This window comes from Arvicanthis niloticus, chromosome 5 (genome assembly GCF_011762505.2).
Source record: "Arvicanthis niloticus isolate mArvNil1 chromosome 5, mArvNil1.pat.X, whole genome shotgun sequence".
In the NCBI taxonomy this organism is placed as follows: domain Eukaryota; kingdom Metazoa; phylum Chordata; class Mammalia; order Rodentia; family Muridae; genus Arvicanthis; species Arvicanthis niloticus.
This window is the reverse complement of record NC_047662.1, coordinates 21,593,764-21,613,615: the sequence shown is the minus strand read 5'-3', so window position 1 is coordinate 21,613,615 and position 19,852 is coordinate 21,593,764. Positions and strand designations below refer to the sequence as shown.

The 19,852-nt window shown below is 44.0% G+C and overlaps 1 protein-coding gene across 3 annotated transcripts in view; it reads left to right on the top strand.

The window, feature by feature from the left end:
• Wasf2 (WASP family member 2) overlaps positions 1 to 19,852 on the top strand; it is a 64,486-nt gene that overhangs the window by 33,932 nt on the left and 10,702 nt on the right. For 2 of the 3 annotated variants that reach the window (XM_034502654.2, XM_034502655.2), the window contains exon 2: positions 11,894 to 12,066. In XM_034502654.2, the coding sequence (XP_034358545.1) occupies positions 11,937 to 12,066 (130 nt within the window). In that variant the 5' untranslated portion in view covers positions 11,894 to 11,936. Of the gene's footprint in view, positions 1 to 11,893; positions 12,171 to 19,852 lie in introns of those variants that run through there. The other variant, XM_034502656.2, reaches the window with a different exon arrangement.

The following is a 19,852-nucleotide window of genomic DNA, read 5'->3' as shown; positions in this document are numbered from 1 at the left end:
TGCCCTACCTGGCTATTTCAAGTGTGTGTGTGTGTGTGTGTGTGTGTGTGTGTGTGTGTGTGTGTGCGTGCGCGCACATCTATTCGTATGGAGAGGTACACCTGTATGTTTGTGAATGTAGAGCCCAAAGGACAACCTTAAAAATGCTTAAAAATGCTGCCCTTCTCTTTGAGATATGATCTCTGTTTGCTTAGAGCTCCCCCATTAGGCTAGATTGGCTGGCCAGTTAGCCCCAGGGACCCTCCTGTCTCTGCACTCCTATCACTGGGATGCAGGCTGTGCTGTCTGTCACACTGGCTTCCACATGAGTGCTGGAGTCTGAGCTGTCTCCCCAGCCCGGCATCATAACGTTGTATATCTATGTTTTATTTTCTTCATGATAATCTTAACAGAATAGGAATTAATTTATCAGGCTAGGAAACAGACTGAGAGGTTAGACCAACTTGCCAGAATATCAAAGGTAAAATGTAGTGGTGGTAGATGGATTTCACATCTCTCTTAAAGTTTGTGTTCTTGTGGCTTGCCCCAGTACTTATGAGGTTTGGTTATTTCCAAGTAAACTGAAGGCAGAAAGGTATTTATTTTTTTCATCTGCTCGAGATACTTTCCTTCTAAGCCCCATGTTTTGAGTGATGAGTAGACCTTGTGAGGGGAAGTAGATGTACAGCTGCCCTTTGCTGACTCTTAGTCAGTTGCTGGTGGCTTGGCTGTTTGTGGCAGATGAGTATGTGACAATTTTTCGGGAATGAATTCTTGTTGCAGGCTGGCAGAAGAGAATCACTGATGTGGGCTTGCATGGCAGTTTGCTCCATGATTCTGCTCCCTGTTGCTCAGCTGTAGCTGTGATTGCTAGGTCTCTCCCCTCTCTCCTGGTGTGCAGTCACTCTCCAGACTGCTGCATCTGCTTGCTCCATGACCACACGGTGTGTTTGTGTATTGTCCTGAGCTGTCAGCAAAACATTGTGCTGACTTTCCTTTTTTGCTGTGCTGCAGCCTTCTCTTCTGTGGCCTTTCTCAGTTGTGTGAAGTCAGTTACCTTTTTGGCTGTTCATTTCCAGAGAGGGAACAGTTACTGCATTGAGAAGCTTGAAACACGAAGTGAGACATCTCAGAGATGAAACTGAGTGGTTAGACAGCCAGTCAGATGAGTGCGATTCAGCGGCTGATGGGCAGGTCAGCTCTGAGCTCCTCTCCTCTTTATTACACACCCACGCATCCGGTCCACAGCGGGCACTTCAGTGCCTTGTGTAGGAGTTTGACCCCCATCCATACTCACTTCTATTGCATGAGCCAAGGAAGAACCATACTATGTGTCCCCAAAGTAGGGATGTAAGATGGGATAAGCCTTGTATGAAAGCCAGATGTGGACTGGGGATGTGAGGGATTTGGGGGAATGCCTGTTTGGTAAGCACGAGGACGTAGTGGGTGTCAGTCTCCAGCACCACATAAACAGACATGGTGGTACATGCTTGGAATCCTGGAATCTGGGAGGTGGAGACTGGAATATTAGAAGTTCAAGGTTATCTGCAGTTCTGTCTCCCCAATGCTGAGATTAGGAGGGCTCTTTGCCCCACCCAGCTTGTTTTGTAGTTGTTGGAGAACTCAGATCCTCATGCTTGAACTTTAGAACTAAGCTCTCTCTCCAGCGCTTAGTTATGGCATTTTCATACATGCGTGTAACGTGTTCTGATCATATTCATTTCCCCTTACCCTTTCTTATTCCTTTCCCACGTAAATTGATTGCCTATTTCTAGTCAGTCCTCCTACTACTTTTACTGTCTTAAATTTTTATTTTACCCTGGCATGATGGTGCATGCCTTTAATTCCAGTACTCAGGAGGCAGGGGCAGGAGAATCTGTGAGTTCCAGGCCAGCCGAGACTATGTAGAGAGAGACCTTATCTCCAAAAAATTCTTTAAACATTTGGGGGGGGGGGCTTGTGTGTGTCATGGCGCACATGTGGGAGTGTATGAGGTTTCAGCCTCCATCACAGATAGTAGCTGTGAGTATGAGTCCAAGAGTGCACAGACAGGTCATTCCTGGAAATCAGCATTCCATACCACTCCCTGCTTCCGATGGCTCATGCATTCTTTCTTAAACAGTGTTCTCTGATTCTTGATAGGGGTCTCATGTAATTTAATGTTTAATTGATGATGACAGCTGAAAGAAATCTGGTCTCTACAACTGTTAGGAAAAAGTTGATGAGGGAAATTATTCATTATATATTTAGTTAATTAAGGATAATTTAGGGCCTGGCATGGTGGCATATAACTTTAATCCCATCACTCAGTACAGAGGCAAATGGATCTCTGTAGTTCAGGCCAGCCTGATCTACATCATGGGTTTCAGGCCAGCCAAGGCTACATAGAGAAACCCTGTATCAAAAACCAAAACAGACAAAAAGTTGCTAATTTAGGTGATGAGTAGCTTTCAGCATTTCAAACCATACCATTTTGTCAATATGAATATTACTAGAAATTAACATTAGATTAGAAAAGTAAAGTAAACTTTCTGTTTGTAACTGAAAATCATGAGTGACAATATTCTCTATCTTGATGTACAAGTGGCTTCGAATTGGGCTAAAATAGATATAAGAAATAATCTAAGCCAGGCAGTGGTGGTGCACACCTTCAATCCCAGCACTTGGGAGGCAGGCAGAGGCAGGCGTATTTCTGAGTTCGAGGCCAGCCTGGTCTACAGAGTGAGTTCCAACAGCCAGGGCTACACAGAGAACCCCTGTCTTGAAAAAACAAAAAACAAAAAAACAAAAAAACAAAAAAAGAAAAGAAAAGAAATACTCTATGATTAAATCTTTTTGCAATTAAAAAATAAAAAAATGGAAGGAATGAGAGAATGAATGTTTTCCCGGAGCTGAGGTAAAGTCTCGGCTCTGTAGAACCTCCCTTGAGCTTTTTTTTCTTTTTTTAAGAGTAGGCTGCAGTTAAACTAACCAAACAGACTAAAGTTGTATTCCCAATTTCCAGTCATCATTAGATTAAGAACTAGGACCCAGGTTTCCAGCTCATAATTTAAATGCATTATCTTCTGGGAAACCAGGTGCATCCTGCTCTCCTGAAAATAGAGCCGAATTTTGATCACTTATAGGGAAATTTTTTAGAAAAAAGTTAATTTTGAAGGAGATAATCCCCCAGTCGTAATTTTAAGAGTTTGAAGAGTGCTAAGGTAAGGTTGAAAGTGGGCTCGCCCCCAGGAGTAATAGGAAGTCAGGGAATTAGTAGGTATGAGTGGATGGCTCCTGGATTACAGTGCTCTCAAGCAGTGTGCAACTGCAACTTAGAAATCCCGTTTCCTAGGCATCTGAGAGACAATTAAAACAGGAAGTTTCTGTACGCTGACTGCACTTAAGCCAGAGTGCATTCCTTCATCAAGTTGGAAATGTCTCTTAGTCTTAGATCATAAGCCCTCTTGCTTGGTTTTCATAGATATATTTTTTTCTGTCCTGCCATCTCTGTTGGACATTGTTTCAGTCACCCAGCCTGATCTGTCAGTAATGCCTTGTGTTTGGAAAGAGTGGTTATATTTGTCAGCTCAGCCCCACCCTGTGTTTCAGCAGGAAGTGGGTGTGTGCCTTAGCCTTTGAGGAAGTTTTCTTCCTTGTCCTTACTTCACAGTATGAAGGACTGTTGTATTCAACAATTGTGTTTTTTGAGAGAAAGGGAGGAGTAGGGAGAGGGGGGTCAGTGTGTGTGTGTGTGTGTGTGTGTGTGTGTGTGTGTGCATGTGTGTGCCTGTATTAGTGTGAGGGCACACTCGCACACATGGTCTCACAGTTGAACACAGGTGTGAATCACCTCATGTGGGTGCTGGGTATCAAACTGGGTCCTTTGGAAGAGCAGCAAATGCTCTTAACCACAAAGCTACCTCCTCCAGCCTGGCAGTGTTGGCGCACGCCTTTAATCCCAGCACTTGGGAGGCAGAGGCAGGTGGATTTCTGAGTTCGAGGCCAGCCTGGTCTACAGAGTGAGTTCCAGGACAGCCAGCGCTACACAGAGAAACCCTGTCTCAAAAAACCAAAAAAAAAAAAAAAAAAAAAAAAGCCACCTCCTTTCCTGCCCACTGTTGAACTTGAAATATTTTATTGTGCCAGTTTAGACTATGCTGTTAAGACTGTTGTCTATCAGCTTAAAGTCAGGTGGTTGACTTCAGTGAACACTGGTTTTGGAGGGTTTGGGTGTTGAGATGAGGTCTTAGGTCCAGGGATGACCTTGAGTCCCTATCTCTCCCTTCTGCATTTCAGGCCTGTGCCGGTACTCAGCTATTGAAACATATTAAATCTGATGAAATGCATAGTTTTGAGCAAGGAAATTTGCCTTTTGCAAGAGGAAACTACAAAGTGAACTGGTTTGCCCCTTTCAAAGTACTGACAACTGGGCAGTGAGAAAAGCTGAAGTGAAAGCAGAAGTTGTAGTTGTCGGGACCCAGCATCCCCACATGTTCCTGTCCCTTCTTCTGCTGATCATTTTAAAGAGGAACTGCCTTGAAAAGCATTTTCCTAGTGATGGTTATGATTGTGGCTCCTGCACACTTGCCTTTCGAATGTGCCCATAGGAATCTACAGGTGTCATCAGTGCAGCATTGTTTGTGTATTATAAACAGCTCAAAATGACTTATTGCCAGTATGGGCAGGCATATATCTTTTCCAAGTACTGCAGAATATGGAATACAGACTATTGCTACTGCTTCTTCTCACATGCAACATTGTTTCACTCCTAACCTCACTAACTCACTAATCACACCATAACTACATAGTGATGTTGGCAACAGGATTGTAAAAGTTGAGAAAGCAAAAGTTGGGCTTTTCCCTGAGCTAACATGATATGCAAATAATCCATGGTAAACTCTAGTGTGCATACTTGAAGAATTTCATCACTTGAGGGAGATCTGAAAGACCCTGCCATCCAGCTTCACTTTCAAAATATAAATCCCATCATGGCACCAACATCCAGACTGGTTGGTATACTGCCAGTCTAGGGCTAGAGAGGGATAGGTGAAATTATTATAATTATTTTGTCTGTGTTTGGATTTATTCCCTTAGGCTGAAACCTGCGAGGGGTGAACATGGGTTGCTTCTGAGTCTGGCTCGGCATCTGGAACTGGCCCAGAGATGCCGCTTTCCTTTGGACATCTTCATAATTCTCTCAGATCGGTCTGGGACCCTCCTAGAGTATAAATAACTTAACCCCAGTATTTTCTCTGGAATATTCTTTGGGCCAGTTGTATATCTATCACATGGGTCTTGAGAACTGACAAAATCTCAATTTGTTTTACCTTGTGTTTAGAACACAAGTGGATGTTACCCAAGTGAGGAGGCTGGAACAACTTAGAAGCAAATCCAGATATTTTAGAAGTCACTGTGTTGCCCAGGCTAGCCTTGAGCTCTCTGTGATCCTTGCTGCCTCAACCTCCCGTGTACTGGCCTTGGAAGCTTCTCAAAGATCACTTAGCATAGTCTCTTTATTTTGCAGTTGAGGAGACTGAAACCTAGTGAGAATTACAACTTTTTTTTTTTGATAGTGATGATGATGGTGGTGGTGGCGGTGCTGGTGCTGTAGGCCCAACCTAGGGCCTTAGATATATGGTAGGCAAGTGCTTTAACACTTTGCAACTGAGCTGTATCCCTAGCCCACATCTTTGAGAGATTCTTTGGACCCTCTAGCAGGGGAGAGCAGCCAGAATAGTCCTGGTGCTTATCTGCGGTGTAGGAGGGAGCATACAGCTTTGGGAGGGACAGGCACGAAGCTGGAGAGAAGGACACCTGTCTAGCCAGCCTCATCAGCCAGATCACCCTGGTGTCAGTGAGAAGACAGACAGACATCTCAGCCTGCCTGCCCTCACATCCTGCATCCCCTATTGAGAATGTGCTGTGGAGGTTAATCCAATTCGACCTCTCAGCTCTCTTCCTCCTTCTGTGAGGCTGGGGATAAACCCAAGACCTTAGACATACTTTTTTTTTTTTTTTAATTTAAAAAATGTAGGTGTATGAGGGTTTTGACTGGATGTATGTCAGCACACCTACATGTATATGTATATCTGTGCCTGGTGCCCTTGGAGGACAGAAGAGAGCATCAGATCCCCTGGATCTGGAGTTACAGATTGTTTTGAGCATTCCATGTGGGTGCTGGGAATTCAACTCAAGTCCTTTGGAAGAACAGCCAGTTCTTAACTGGTGACCCATCTCTCCAGCCCTAAATTTAATTTTTAATTATGTCTGAGTATGTAGGTGGGTATGTGCATCTGCAGATACAGATGCCTACAAATCTAGAAAAAGGTGTTGGATCTCCTAGATCTGGAGTTGTAGGTGGTTATGAGCTACCTTATGAATGCCAGGAACAGAATTTAGATTCCCATACAAGAACACTACATGCTCTTAACCTCCGGCCATCTTTCTAGCCCAGTTTTATACACATGTGATCCCACCCCCCTCCCAGTACCTTCTTGTGTTTTAGGACTTTCTCCCTCAACATGCCTGACAGCTGCTCATGCACAGACTGGGAAGACTCATAATTTTATCTAAAGAGAACCTGTTCTGCTGTAGAGCTGTGCTTAGTTATAAAGAACTAGATACATTGAAACTTACTTCTCTTGAACTCTTGTTTTTGATAGTTCTAACTCATTTTCTATGTAACACTCTCAAGATAAGACCACCTCAAATCCAAAGATTAGCAACCATTGTTATATTATGTAATTTTCCTAATAAAAAGTAATATATGAGCTGGAGAGAGGGCTCGGTGGGTAAGCGCTTTTGTTATGCTTGTATAAGAACCAAGGTTCCGATCTCTAGTACCCTTGTAAAAAGCCAGGGCGTGGCCATGCATGCATGTAACCCCAGCATTGTTGGGTGGAGACGGGGGTCCTGGGACGCTCACTGACCAGCCAGCCAGGCTAGCCACACCAGCAAGCTTCAGGTTCAGGAAGAGACTGTCTCAAGAGAATAAGGTGAGTATAATAGAGGAAGAGCCCTGTGCCCTCCTTTAGCTTGTGTGTACACGCACACACTCCCTCTTACATCTCACAAACACCTCCCCCCAATTAAAAAATTAACACATGACTGGAAAAGACATTTACTGATTCTATTTTAAAAACAAGGCATTCCACTCCTTTTCTGTATTTAGAACTTAAAAAAAATTTTTTTTGAATGATTTGGGGTGGGGGATGGGGGGCTGGAGAGATGGCTCAGCACTTTAAGAGCACTGACTGCTCTTGCAGAGGTCCTGAGTTCAATTCCCAGCAACCACATGGTGGCTCACAACCATCTCTAGTGGGATCTGAAGCCCTCTTCTAGTGTGTGAAGACAGTGACAGTGTACTCATGTACATAAAATAAATAAATCTTAAAAAAATTTTTTTGAATGATTTTGGGGATCAAACCCAGGGCCTGGTACACATAGCCAAGTACTTCTCCTCCAAGCTCTACCCTCAGCTTTCATAACTTCTATTTCTGGACTTTTGGTTCTCCTTACTTTGTTTATGTTTCCCTTCAGCACCAGCGTTTAGGGCTTAATGGCACCTTTAACTAAAGGAGCATCCACCCATGTGATCACTCTGTGGCTGTAGCATACAGAACAGGTGGGGCGGATGGGCTAGACTCATCCTGCAGCCCTCTGGGTTCTCAGGCAGTGCTAGCTGGTATATGGTGAGTCTCAGTCTACTCTCCCCTGAACCTCCAGCCTTCTGCCTGGGGTAACCTTTGTCCTTACACGAATAATCTGTCTAAAATGTTAAGTTAGACCCTTTGCTTCAGTGGTTCCTCAACACCCAGTGTTCTCCGAGTTTCCCATAAAGCAGTACTTCTGCCGTTGGAGGAGCCGTCTTAACTAGAGCCCACAAGAGAATGAAAGCCTAATGTCATCGGGCACCTGTTGTGTGTAAGGGACTAACTTCTCCAGGGCATCCACAGTGGCGCTCCTTATGTACAGTCGGGAAGAAAATTGAGGAAACAGTCGCTCTAATCATTCTCTTTGTTCTGTGGTTCAGATGAGCACAGTTGTGAGAGACTGGAGGAGAGAGGGCTGCATTTCAGGTCGTCTGAGTGGATAGCTAGGGGCAACTTCAGGGGAAAACCCATCAAATTCATTGAAGTCTAGGGTTTCATCTTTAAATTTTTTATGTGAATGTTGCATTCAACTATGTAATATGTCCATGGTTTAAAGTGTTTTTAAATATTTATCAATGAATAGAATTCATTGAACAGGAAGATTTGCCTACGACCCATGGAACTGCAAATAACTATCCCATCCTTTAAAGCTCTATAGAGGGCATTTAGGATATATTTTTTTAATGTCTATAGGAAAATTGTTGAAGATAACAATTATGAGGTATCAGAGTCGAGAGACCAACTCATGTATCAAGCCATGTATTTTCTACAGTTAGAAATGACAGGAGAGTCGAGAGGCTGAAGTCTGTTTGCCATTTCTAAGTTTATCATCATTCAAATGTAGAATTTTTTTCTTTTGTCAAATTACAGGTGTGTTTCAGGTTCTGCATAATTTCGTACTTCTCCCACAGAAGACAACTAGTCCTTGGTTATCTAAAAGAAAAGTGAGCACTGGGTACAGGCACACTTCCATAGAGCAGGGTAGCTTGTCACCTTGGTGTCTTTGAAAAAAAAAAAATCTCCTTTCTATCCGCCATATTTATTTTACTTTTATCTTTATTTTATGTATGTGGGTGTTTTGCCTGAATATGTGTGTGTGTGTGTGTGTGTGTGTGTGTGTGTGTGTGTGTGTGTTTGTGTGTGTGCACTGTGTGAGTACAATGCCCTCAGAGGCCAGAAGAAGGTATCAGATCCCCTGGAACTAGAGTTACAGATGGTTGTGAACCAGTAGGTGGGTGCTGGGACTTGAACCCATGTCTGGAAGCGCAACATATGCCCTCAACTTCTGAGCCTTTTCTCCAGCCCCAGAAATGTTTTTTGTTTGTGTTGAAACAGAGTTTCTCTATCTAGCTTTGGCTGTCTTGGAACTTGTTATATAGACCAGGCTGGCCTCCAACACACAGAGACTACGGCCTTGCCTCCCAAGTGCTGAGACTAAAAGCATAGGCCATCACACCTGGTCAAAACAAAACAACAAATTGTTTGTTTGTTTTTCGAGACAGGGTTTCTCTGTGTAGCCCTGGCTGTCCTGGAACCCACTCTGTAGACCAGGCTGGCCTCGAACTCAGAAATCCACCTGCCTCTGCCTCCCAAGTGCTGGGATTAAAGGCGTGTGCCACCACCGCCTAGCCAAAATCTTTTTAAAAGAAGTAGCATATCTGTTTTTTTGATTGTTTTGTCTTGATGGATATTAACATTTTTTTCATTCTCTCTAATTTTTATTTTTAAAGATTTAGTTTACATGTATTATTGTTTTGCCCACACACACACACATATATTGCACACACATGCCACAGCACACATTTGAAGGTGTCAGAGGACAACTTGCTTATATGTTTGCGTGTATACATACATATGTAATTCTGGCATGCCTGGTACACATGGAGGTCAGAAGAAGGCATCAGAAACATGGAGTTATGTCGGGCGGTGGCGGCGCACGCCTTTAATCCCAGCACTTGGGAGGCAGAGGCAGGTGGATTTCTGAGTTCGAGGCCAGCCTGGTCTACAGAGTGAGTTCCAGGACAGCCAGGGCTACACAGAGAAACCCTGTTTCAAAAAAACAAACAAACAAAAAAAGAAACTGGAGTTATGAGCCACACCCCATTCTCTGCAAGAGCAATAAGTACTCTTAGCCACAGAGCTGTTGTCTCCTGCCTCAGAAGCTTGGGATTAAACTGAGGTTATCAGGCTGGCAGCGTGGCTAGCCGTCCCACTGGCCCAACATTCTTCCGTAAACCTCCTGCCTTCTTTCCTTTCCTAGATTCTTTTTACCATATTCTAGATTCACTAATCAGCATGTATTATTAAGTGTGGGTGTGCATCTTAGTACCTTGTACTGTTTGCTTTAAGTAGAAGAGTTAAACTGGAAAGTCTGGAGTTTGTGTTAAAAACCTGTCGGGTCAAAGGAGGATCTTAGCAGAGAAATGGAATGGAAGTCATTTCCGAAGGCAGTGGACAAGTATTTAGGAAACACCTCTGCACCCCAAAGATAGGCGCAGCTGCCTCACAGTGACCGTTAGAGAGGTTCAAAGTTAGAAGCAAACAGCTGGTTCTTAGTTCCTATGCTGTTGCTCTTGGTGACAGGAAATCTTGTTCCCCAGGCTGCTGGCTTCCTGTTTTATTTTTACTTGTAGCAGATCAGAATGTCCATAACAAGGAGCAGCCTGTTCCAAAAGGTTCCACTGCCTCTCTGTGTATTTGTTAGTTTAGGGTTTTTGTTTCATTTTGGTGCAACAATATGTTGGTTTCCTTTTAATCTCTGTAGTGATTAGCTTGTCCATAGCATTTTATATTTATAGGCAACTTGTCTGCTGATAAGCTGGTGTTTTAGGATTTGATGTGAGTATCAAACTTGATGATGATGATGATGATGAGGAGGAGAATCCCTTCTCTTCTTTGGAAATTTATAGTTGAGTTTCTGTAGTTACTTCTGTACTTTTTCATTTGATGTAAAATAGCTGTTAAGACATTTTAGATTTCTTTATGGTTTTCTAAGATACAAAAACAAGACCTATCCACTATCACTTGACTGTTCTAGTCATACTCACCTTGTTGAGAATAAAATCTCCCACTGTTTGGTGGTGGTGGCACACACCTTTAATCCCAGCACTTGGGAGGCAGAGGCAGGCGGATCTCTGAGTTGAAGGCCAGCCTGGTCTACAGAGTGGGTTCCAGGACAGTCAGGACTACACAGAGAACCCTGGTCTGGGAGGAGAAGGGCTTCTCCTAAACTCGTAATTTAGTGATATGGTAATCTAAATCTAACATGATAGCTCCGTGTGAGCCCGGGTGCTGTGGTGCTGGGGAAGGGCTCAGCCACCAGGATACAGAGCAGCAATAGGAGGGTCTGCATCTGTTCAGACGCATCCCACTGCTGCCCCTGGTCCAGAAGAGGAGCACTGGGGAGAAGAGAGGGCCAGGGAATCTTAAAGCACAGTTGGCTTAGCATTTCGTTTGACATATTGAACATGTAATTTTTTCCTTGATTTTCCTTCACTCTGTCAATTTACAGACTAAACTTTGGTAGTGTTAATAGATCCTGGCAGCTCGTATTTAATTGTACATTAACAGTCACCCATCTAGGAAGACCTAGAGAGAGAAGTTATAGCCAGAGACTTACCAGTGGCATCACTGTTGGCAGCTGACTTCACTGTGGAGATTACCAGACAAAGGCAAATCTGCTCATATAGTCTGACCTTAACTCTCTGTTTAGCTGAGAAAGGTCATAAACTTCTCATACTCCTGCCTCCTCTGTCCTCCAAATGCTGGGATTACAGGTGTGTATCACCATGTCCAGTTTATGACATGTTAGGGGCGGGGCGTCAGACCTACATCTTGTGTATGCTAGGCAAGTGCCATACCAGCTGGGTAGCATCCCCTGCCACAGAGGTCAGTTTTTGTTTTTGAACTTTGTAGCTGGCGGCCTAGAATCTAATTTCTATTGATGTGGCTACTATGTGGATACCGGTGGCTGCTATTTTCTGATCATGCCTCTCGCCTGGAGGTTTCTTATTGGTTAGAGCAGTAATTGCTACTTTAAGGTTCCATGCTGTCTTCATGATGTCACCAGTTCAGAATTTGTAAACTCATAGCAAGACTTCTTAGTGAACCTTGAAAAGAAGATGAGCTGCTTGAACTAGAAGCTAGGAAGGGGAGTACAGGGCTTTTAAAAACTGTTTCAGATTAGATCAATACCAAAAAAGAAAAGGAAGAGACTCACATTGCCCCTGTGTGCCTGGGATCTGTGGTTGAGTATTGTTTTCCTGTTATTTCTCTTTTAGGTTGTTTTTCATCATTGAGAACCTTGCCTGAAGCAGGTCCACTATGCCGTTAGTAACCAGGAACATCGAGCCAAGGCACCTGTGCCGTCAGACGTTGCCTAGCGATACAAGTGAGCTGGAATGCAGGACCAACATCACCCTGGCAAATGTCATCCGACAGCTGGGCAGCCTGAGTGAGTGCCTCAGAGCCTGTGCTGTGCCCTCAGGGGTCGTCGGTGCTCTTTATTTAGTTCCTTCTCCTCCATGTTCCTGTCTCTCCCCCACCTGCCTTCCCTAGGTAATGCAAAACTACATCCCCTGTTCCCCCACTCCGCTCCACTCTGAGAATGGCTTCTTTTTTGGTTCCTCTTCCCTCTACCGTCTCTTCATCTACCACCACCCTCCAGCATCTACCTTCCCCTCCACCTGCTTCAAAAGGAATCTGCAGGAAGGATGGCAGGAAGGGCTGCAGCAAAAACTGCAGACGCAGTGACAGAGCAGAATTCTCTGTGTGTGAAGTGGGAGGTTCACAGAGCAGTGTCTTGGGTCGAGGAATGCTCCTGTAATTAGATGATCTGTTCCATGTAGCCTGACTTTCTTGAAGCCTCACAAGTGCCAATAGTCTAGCTACCCAACACCCCACTGCGATCTTCCCAAAGGGAAGTAAAGTAAGCATGTACAGAGATTGTGGCTGACGTGTCTACCCTGATACACATTTAATTGTGCTGCAAGGCCCCAGGTCCAAGATAGGGTACAAATAACCTCTGCAGTCTCTGGAGTATTAGGAGATTTGCAAGCTGTGTGAGCACACAGTGTGAGCACACAGTATGAACACACAGTGACACAAATGGTAGCTGGAGCCATTCTTATATATATGTAAAATTTCTTTAATTGGCTAAATTAATGAGACTGCCTTGGGAGGGTTATTTGCATATGGTTTGGATTCCATTCTGAATCAAGCTGAGGTATGGGAGAGGCAGATGTTGGGACCAGCCCTGCATTTGTCTAGTGCCACCCCAGCTCCCATAAGCACCTCTGTGGAAATGCCCCTGCATTTTGTGTAAATTATTTCCAACACTCACCTCCCCACACACCTTGTCACATCACTGCCTTTAGAGGAGGCAGAGGAATATCAAAAGCTTGTATTCCCCTAAGTAGTGATGGGTCCTACCTTTGAAATAGGAGCCAAGGAGGCAGAGCTCTGTGACCAGATGATGTATGGAATCTGAGACTCCTAAGCCTTCACCTAGCATGGGACCTGTCTCGGTTGATCCAGGGCTTAGTGAACCTGGTTGGGGCATCACAGAGAATAAACCCATTGGCAGTGTCTGTCGCACACAAAGACACTGCAGCAAAGCTGTAGCTGACAGTGAAGCACGAAGAAGCTGCAAAGACACTCTGCCTCTGTCACCCCAGAAGGCCACGTGGATAGAAGTCAGTCATAAACTGGTTCCCTCTCCACAGGACAAAGCTGCTGCTGCTGCTGCTGCTGCTCACTCAGCAGGAGTCCTGCCCCCTCTGAGGTGTTTTACAGCATTAATGGAGGCTATTGTGTACTTTCTCTGGTTTCGATCAAACCACTTCTATCTTGAAGCTGATCTGAGAGCCAGGGTCAGATTTTACCTAAGGACCGAGTCCTCACATTAGGGTGCTAACTCACCCTTTTATTATCCCAGTACATCGGAGTGGATGGATCTTACATATGGGTGTTATGACAACACAGAAATGAGAGGAGAGGAGATGGTCTCTCACTTCCAGGAGCTCAGAACCTACCAAAGGAGATAGGAAGAGATAATGTTTGAGGGACAGTGGAAAGAGGGTGAGAGGGGAACTCATATTTGTTGATTGCCCGTTTTATGCCAGTTTTTTTTTTTTTTTTTTGTTGTTGTTGTTTTGGTTTGGTTTGGGGTTTTTTTTGGTTTTTTGAGACAGGGTTTCTCTGTGTAGCCCTTGGCTGTCCTAAAACTCACTCTGTAGACCAGGCTGGCCTCGAACTTAGAAATCCGCCTGCCTCTACCTCCCAAGTGCTGGGATTAAAGGTGTGCACCACCACTGCCAGGCTTATGCCAGTTTTCAATGAGGTGTTGATATAATTTCATTTAATTTTTTCAGTTACTTCTAGCTGTCTAGGAAGTTGTGTTCCCATTTTTCAGATGAACAAATGAAAAAGCTCAGAGACATAAAATAACTTTCTTAAAGAGACATGGGCAGTAAGACTCAAGAAGTTCAGTTATTTCTTATTTTTGTATGTAATTATCTTATTCTAAGGCTCAACCCCAGAGCTTGTGCATGCTAAGTACATGCCCAGCCTCAGACATGAATATTTAAACTTAGCTAAGAGTTTATTTGCTCTGTCACCAATTCTATCCGTGCCAGTGGTGTCCTAGTTCGGGTCTTTGTTGACTTACCTAAAATATTTTTAATTACATTGAGGTAATAAATGAACTTATTTTTTAAAACAGGATCTCATTATATAGCTCAGACTGACCTCAAATTTGTGACCCACCTGTCTCAGCTCCCATGCTAACACCATGAGTCTCAGAGGAACTATTGTCCATGCCTCCCTCTGGCCTCCTTTCTTTCAGTGTCTGCTTAGATCTGTCCTGTACACCAACAGTGGTGTGCTTAAAACAGATGGCTCACCTTTTCTGTGTATAATTCTGAGATTTGAAACTTTTTGAGACAGGTGTCATTTTGTAACTCAGGCTGGCCAAGAGCCTTCCAGATGCTACAGTGTCATTCCTGGTTGTCACTGAGAATTTGTTTGCTCATTGATACAAAGTTTCCTGTACTTTGGGTTGCCTTTCATCCAGTTGTATAGCCAAGGATAACCTATACAGTTATAAAGATGTCATTAACTTGTAAACGTTTTCCTGTTTCTCCTTCTTCTCCTCCTCTTCCTCATCTTCCTCCCTCACTACCACTGAGCTATAACCATGCATCTTTTATTTTTACCTTTTTAATTTGAAGGTAGGGTCCTGCTAAGTTGCCCTGGTTTACCTTGATCTCAGTCTCCCAAATAGCTAGGATTGCAGATGTGTGTGACTGGCCTAGCTTAATAAATGTTTGAAAAGTACATTAAAAAAAAAAAAAAAAAGCTATTGTCTTTCTTTCTACTCTTACCTTCTGTAATCCATTTTTCCCATTTTACAATACTCAAATAAAAATTCTCTTAAATAGAGAAGAGAGGGCCAGTGTGATGACCCAGTGAGTAAAGGTGGCTGTTACCAAGCCGAGCAGTCTGAGTTCAGTCCCTGGAGCCCACATGGTAGGGAGAACCAGCTCTCAAAGGTTATCTTGTGACCTCCATAGGCAGGAACTCTGCCTTTGCCTGCTAGTGCTGGGATAAAGGCATGTGCCACTACGTGTGTCTTCTAGGCCTTGTTCTTTACTGCTTCTACTCCGTCATCATCAGTGTGGGGTGTCGTGTTCCCCACCCCACCCCACCCCCGCTTGCTGGATGCCTACCCTGGCTCCTGTGTACCGGTTCCTACAGCTAACAGTTCCAGCTCTGGGATAATTACCCCTGAACATGCTTAGTACATACCTATATTACTGCAAACCCCCATAACACAAATTTTCTGTGTTCTTCTTACTAAATTATATTTAATTAATAGAGTGCCTTTTGTTTATTCCTTGACAATTTCATTATTTATGTAAGCAGTATATCTTGATCCTCTCAACCATGCCCCAGATTCTTTCTTCCACTTTCCCCAGGCGCCCCTAGCACATCCCACAGATCAAGCTGGTCTCAGACTCACAGAGATTTCCCTGCCCCTACCTCCCAAGGGCTGGGATTAAAGGTGTTCTCCACCATGCCCATCACCACCATGCCCAGCCTCACTCAGCATGCACTTTTGACCAGTATTGTGCCCATCCAGGAGAGTGGAACCCAATCTGAATCTGTAGGAAATGGTGTTGATAGGTTTCTGGCATTGGGTAAAGGGTGGCACTACCTTTGTAAAGCCCTGGAACTCTCACTCAGATTTCAACAAGAACAGATGCATCTTTTAAAAAAAATGGGTTTCACTAGTTTCTGCTTCCACATAATATGTCACTTGAGGAATTTTGCTAAGAGTCATTTTGGGGAACCTCTTGAAGACTGTTCTGAAATCTTTTGGCAAAATGTGATATCTGTTAATGACTATCCTCATAGATACTGTGTCTGTCTTGGTAATATGGGGTGAGCAAAATTCACCTTTAGACCAGGCCCTTTCCTCTCCTCTCTTCTCCTTTTGATTACTTAAATTTATTTTTAATTTAATTTTATATGTATATATGTTTTGCCTGCGTGTTTGTCTATGCACCATGTGTATGCTGTGCTCATGAACGCCAGCAAAAGATGTCAGATCCTCTGGAACTGGAATTACAAGTGGTTGTTATATGCCATGTGGGTGTTGGGGATTGAACCTGGGTCTCTTAGAAGAGCAGCCAGGGCTCTAACCACTGAGCATCTCTGCAGCCATTATTTGTTAATTTGCATCAAGACAGCCTCATGTAGCCCTGGCTGGCATCAAACTTACACAAGGGTGATCTTGAATTTCTGATCCTCTCACCTTCATCTCCCAATTGTAGGAATACCAGCGATCGCTACTACAGTGCAATGCTGGAGATGAAGCCCAGGGCTCTGTGCATGCAACACAAGCAGTGTACCAGCAGAATAAATCTTGGGCTCTGGCTTTGTCTTTTTGAAGTATCATACTTCTGTTTCTAGAAATTGCAGTAGTTTTCTTACATTTGAAGAATAGAAAGTATCAAAGCTGATTGGAATTAGAGTTAAAAGTTCTAAAGACATGGTGTGACCATGGCAGACAGTTCAGGTCTAAGCCTTCCACTGGCCTTCACCGCTGCTGATGCTGTTGCAGGTGAGAAGCTGTCCCTCAGAGTAAACTGAGCATCATCATCTGAACCTGGTTTGAGGTTCCTCTAAGCTTGGGATTTAGGGTATTTAATCGTCATTTGGTTTGTGACAGATCTTGCTATCATTCCTGGGCGTCACTCATGGGCCCAAGTGATCCTACCACATCAGCCTTGCAGCCTCTTGGGGCTTGGGGAAGCCTCCACGCTGGCTTAGATAGTTGAACTCTGAAAAACTTGTCTCCATGGCTGAGCAACATAAGACCGAAGTTTACTGTGACAACTTAGATTGCTAGCTTATTTAATCTGTCTAATAATGTGATGAGGTAATAATGTGATGAGGATATACTCACACTCCCCAGTTTACAGGTGAGACTAAATGTGAGAGATTGTGACTGCCTACATCCTAGTCCCATGCCCCCAGAAATAAGACTCAGGCTCAAAATATATTTACAAATACCTTGGCCATATAGCCAGGCTCTTCTCTGACTAGATATAACTTAAGGTAACCTGCTGCTCTTTCCATTATTCTCTTCTGTATTTTGCTGTGTGGCTGGTTACCTGAGCTCAGGTACCAGGCGTACATCTCCTCGGATCTTCCGGCCTCAGCTTTATCCCAGAATCCTTTTTCCTCCTGGGTATCTCATCTCCATTTTCTCCCTAAGCCATAGGCCATAGGCTTTTTAATTGACAGGTGATGCATCCATACAATATACAACATGTTCTCTCTACAACACAGGGTGGGAGAGATGGCTTGGCTGTTAAGAGTACTTGTTGCAGACTGGAGAGATGGCTCAGCCGTTAAGAGCACTGGCTTCTCTTCCAGAGGTCCTGAGTTTAATTCCCAGCACCTATATGATGTCTTACAACTATCTCTAATGAGATCCGATGCCTTCTTCTGGTGTGTCTGAAGACAGCTACAGTGTACTCATATATAAAAATGAATAAATAACTCTTAAAGAAAAAAAAAAAGAGTACTTGTTGCACTCAGATCTGTGGTACATGTATCCCAAAAACCCCAAAGCAGAGGCAGGTGGGTCTTTCTGAGTTTGAGGCCAGACAAAGCTATATAGAGATACCCTGTTTCAAAAAACAATATAGCAAACAGTAGGACACTTATCTTTTATTCTTTTATTGGGGGGAAGATTTGTTTTTTTCAAGACAAGGTTTCTCTGTGTAGCCCTGGCTTCCTGGAACTTACTCTGTAGACCAAGCTGTCCTCCAACTCAGATCCACCTACTTCTGCCTCCCAAGCGCTTGAACTAAAGGTGTGCGCCACCACTACCCAGCCACCACTTGTAGTTCTTAGACCAGAGTTTGATTTCCTACACCCGCATGGTGGCTTACAACTTCCTGTAACTCCAGTTCCAAAAGATCTGGCACCCTCATCTGTCCTCTGTGGGCAGCCACATGCACATGTGCACACTAACCAACAGAAACATGCATACACATACATAGGACATGTGTACACTAACAAACACGCATACACATAGATAGGAATAAATATTAAGAAGGACTTTGGCACAATAGAAACAGCTGAGGCATAGGCTGGGCACAATGTGTGCAAGTCATCTCAGTGCTGAGGAAGAAAAGGATGAGATCATGGTGAGTTTGAGGCCAGCCTGGTCTACAGCGCACAGCCTGGCCTACACAGAGAAACCCTGTCAAAAAAAAAAAAAAGGAAAGGGAAGGGAAGCTGAACACGGGCCTTTAATCCAAGCACTTGGAAGGCAGAGGCAGGCATATCTCAGGGTTCAAAGACACCTTGTACGGTGGCTCTGGAGAGCAGCCTGGGAGTTAAGAGGAACAACCAGGTGTCTATGATGAATAACACTGGACAAGAAATTACTTCTTCAGTAGAATGTCAAACCAAGATGAAGGAATCTCTAACTTATCCACATCTGATGCAGGGCTGCAGAACTTCTCATGGTGTTTCTAACTCAGAGGTTTCAAAGATCTTGTCTGCACAGAAAGTTCTGGGCCAGCCAGGGCTCCATAGTGAGACCCTGTCTCAAAAAAAGAAAAAGAGTTATCACTTTTGAATATTGAAGTCTTTTGTGGGATTTTACCTGAAGCCCCACTGCCACGCACCCTTCCACGACAGCGTCTCTGGGAGACAGAAAGACGGGTTCACTGGTGGTTTTTCTTTTTGCCAGAGCAGTTGAATGCTTGCTTTTGTTTGAGACAGGGTCTCACTATGTACCCCAGGCTGTCCCTGAACAAACAGCAACCCTCCTTGGCCCCCAAGTGCTAAGATTTCAGGTGTGAGCCACCACAATTGGGTGTTTTTAAGGCTGGTCCATTTTCCATGCGTAGTGCTGCATATTTCTTTGCTTTTGTTTTGAAACACAATTTTTCATTACTTGGTGGGGCTAGAACACTGCGTGTTATCCACGTATCAAACAGGACCCTCTACCTGCAGAGCAGAGACAGCACGCTGTCCTCTGGGTCCTTTGAGTTCCGGAATCCCGCCTCACTGTTGCTGCATGTGACCATGCAGTATGCAGAAGGAGGAACTCATTGACTTACTAAATGCACCAGTAGCTCACAGTGCACTTGTCCTCTGGGTTTCCCTGGACAAGTTAACTGCAGTTTACCGTGAGGGTGTGGTTTGCCCTTCCAGTCTAGGTTAGCCTAATCTCCCCTCAAATATGTACTAAGCTTAGAAGCTAAAGAAAAAAAATGAGACCTTACTTTAAATAGGTCTCAAAATATCCTCAGGTTGGGCAGTCACTTATGTCTGCCTTTACTTTGTGAGTAAACAGCCGAGGTGGTGATTTACCCATTCATACCTCTTCCCCTTGCTAGCAAGAAAGTACCTTGTGGCTTGGAATAACAGTGTGGAGGTATTCCAAATTGTTGTTTCTTTGGCTGCAAATTCTCCCTGCATTCAGAGCTGAAGGTACAGAACTCTTTTCTTGTTCTAAAAAGTGAGACTGTGGAAAAAGGCCAGTGGTGTGTTGTTTTTCAGGGAGGGCTTGAGTATCTCAGCTTTTCGCTTGTTCCCTGGGGTGTAGATTTGAAGGATTGTAACCTGGAGCAAAGACTTTGAAAGCTTTGGGTTAGAGAATCTAAGGTAACCTTTTCACCCTTAGAAGAAGTTTGGGATCTCTGAGTGGGGTG